Source organism: Acyrthosiphon pisum, chromosome A1 (assembly GCF_005508785.2).
Source record: "Acyrthosiphon pisum isolate AL4f chromosome A1, pea_aphid_22Mar2018_4r6ur, whole genome shotgun sequence".
NCBI classification, from domain to species: domain Eukaryota; kingdom Metazoa; phylum Arthropoda; class Insecta; order Hemiptera; family Aphididae; genus Acyrthosiphon; species Acyrthosiphon pisum.
The window spans coordinates 93788403-93791177 of NC_042494.1; the positions used below are offsets into that span (position 1 = coordinate 93788403).

The following is a 2775-nucleotide window of genomic DNA, read 5'->3' on the forward strand; positions in this document are numbered from 1 at the left end:
CCAGCCTTGATACTCGATAGTGAATCTCGAATGACAACATTGACAAAATCATGGCTAAATAGTAAATAATACATAACCTTACCTAAAAAGTAAAAATTTCGATAGTTTGATTAGTTTTCAATAGTTCGATAGTTTTTTGATAGTTCGATAGTTTTATAAAACAACCGAGTAATTAGATAGTTTAAACTATCGAGTACTTCGATAGTTTTCACTCGGTTGTGCCCATCACTAATTTTTTGTACATTTTAAAATTATCATTACTTACTTAAAAATAATAATATAAATAAAATCCTCAGAGATGTCCTAGTAATATTCTTACCTTTAAATTGTATAAGAAGTAAATTCACTCTGCAAATTACAGAGTAAAGTTTATTATTGTGAATGCAAAATTTGCCTTGTTGTACGTATGTAAGACTTTGACAACAAATGCCTGTGTGGCATCCTCTTAAGTACTAAAAAGTTGTTTCAATTAAATAATTTAGAGAATTTATCCACCTACTTATATTCATGTGTAAAAAAAAACATTATTAACTAGTATCTATCTATATTCTATTCCAATTTGACTTAGATATTTATTTAGTGCGAATCAAAATTGATTTAATTAATGTAGTCCAATTTTTTTCAGGAGTGGCTGATAACGAGTATGAAATCGAATCCATTTTATTCGATGATACATATGGGAGCAAAACAATGTATCTCGTAAAATGGAAAAACTACCCCATGGACCAATGCACATGGGAACCATATCGAAATCTGACAAATTGTGCCCAGGCATTAAATGATTACAGATCAAATAAAATAGTTGCAACTGAAATCTACCAGACTACACGTTATAAAGAACTGTATGACTCGCTAAATATTTTTGCAGATCAGGAACTACTTGAATTATTGCACCATGTAATTCAGGATGGAATGCCTTCTATAGATGAAAAATTTGTTAGGGGTACAATTGCGTATTTATCAACTGTATCACCCAGTAGTAGGAGTTTGTCTTTAACTAAACTCATCAGACATAATTTAATGATAATTGAAGTTGACAAAAAAAGACAAAAACAACAAGATAGATTAAATAAATGGCAAAATGATATGGCAGCAGTATGTGGTTTCAATATAAGTGTACTAAACAATGTTGACTTCGAAGGTCCGCCAAAACGTTTTTATTATGTGGATGAATGTGTGGCAGGCAAAGGCGTTGTTATTCCGAATGACCCTCCAGTTTGGTATGTAAAATGGAAATAATATTTTTTGTCACTTAAATGCTATAAAGCTATTTCATTTTAAATTTAGGTGTCACTGTGACGTTACCTGCGGAGGAAAAAAACGTAAGAAAACCGAATGTCATTTTGGCGATTTTCAAATGGCGTATAATAAATTTAAGCGCATCATAGTTCCTCAAGGCACTCCTATTTATGAATGTAATAAAAAATGTACTTGTGACGCAACATGTGTAAATAGAGTGGTTCAACATGGTCCAAGCAAAAATTTAAGACTTCAAATATTCCGTACTGACAACAATCGCGGTTGGGGAGTCAAAACATTGTTAAGTATAAAACAGGGTACTTATATTACCAAATATACCGGTGAAGTAATCACCAGATCAGAAGCTGATCAACGGGCCATCACACATGGATCAAAGTCAACATACTTGTTTGATCTTGACTACAATACTGAGAAAAATGATAGTGTTTATTCTATTGATGCTACTACATATGGTAATGTATCACATTTTATAAATCATTCGTGCGATTCTAATCTGGCCATATTTGCTGTATGGATTGATTGCTTGGATACTAATATACCAACGCTGGCATTATTCGCCTCTAGAGATATTAGTGCAGGTGAAGAGATTACATTCAATTATATGACTTCTGTCAACAATGAAAATCGGAGAATTAAATGTAAATGTTTATCTGATAATTGCCGTGGTTACCTGTGTTAGTATAAATAATTTTATATTCATGCCATCTATCACATTTAGAATTTTAATTGACTATTTGATACTTTTTTTATTATTATTTATTCTCAGATAGCATTCCTCGTTATAAAAGAAGTTTAAGTTGAAATTAATTTTGTACAGTGTTTGGCTAAAAAAAAAGGGTAATTTAGATGTATATAATGTAAATTTTACTGATTAAAATGAAAAGACAAAATATTATGTCTTAATAGTAGGTACATCATACATTTTTTTTTTCATTCGTAGCAGACATAAGTTTATTTTATTGGCATTTAAAATGATAAGATTATTATTTTTTTTCAGTATCAAATATTTGTTTTTGAACTGAAATCAATAAGACAGTTTCTATGATTTTTTTTTTAGTGATGCCTTAGTATCTACTATTGGTGACTAATTAATATTCTATAAAATATACTGTATAATAAATTAGACTTTATAATCAAATATTTATATGTAGGTTGACACATTCAGTTAACCGACCACACAAGAACACAATTTGTCAAAAGTATTAAATGTATTGCTCCTTGTATGTATAATAGTTGTTTTTTTTTTTAATTAGTCAAATTGTATCTAGCACAAAATATTTATACCAAGGTATAATTATTTCTTATTATATTATAAAAAAATGAAATATTATTCATGTACAACTCTAATATTTTGTTAATAATCAAATTACTACTCAAATAGTATTTATTGATCTTAAAAATTGTTAATTACCATATTTTTGTTTTATTAAGTCTAAATGTCAATTATTTTCAGTATTTCAATAATTAATTTGTTTTGAATTATTCATTCCACTAAAAATGTTTATTTATTTCCCA

General features: G+C 28.6%; 1 protein-coding gene across 1 annotated transcript in view; it reads left to right on the forward strand.

Moving 5' to 3' along the window:
• The window catches only part of Su(var)3-9 (suppressor of variegation 3-9), a 3983-nt gene extending 1838 nt beyond the window's left edge, over positions 1 to 2145 (forward strand). Inside the window, 2 exon segments of the mRNA NM_001126162.2 lie at positions 626 to 1220; positions 1288 to 2145. Of these exon segments, the coding sequence (NP_001119634.2) occupies positions 626 to 1220; positions 1288 to 1939 (1247 nt within the window). The 3' untranslated portion in view covers positions 1940 to 2145.
• Positions 2146 to 2775: the final 630 nt, after the last annotated feature.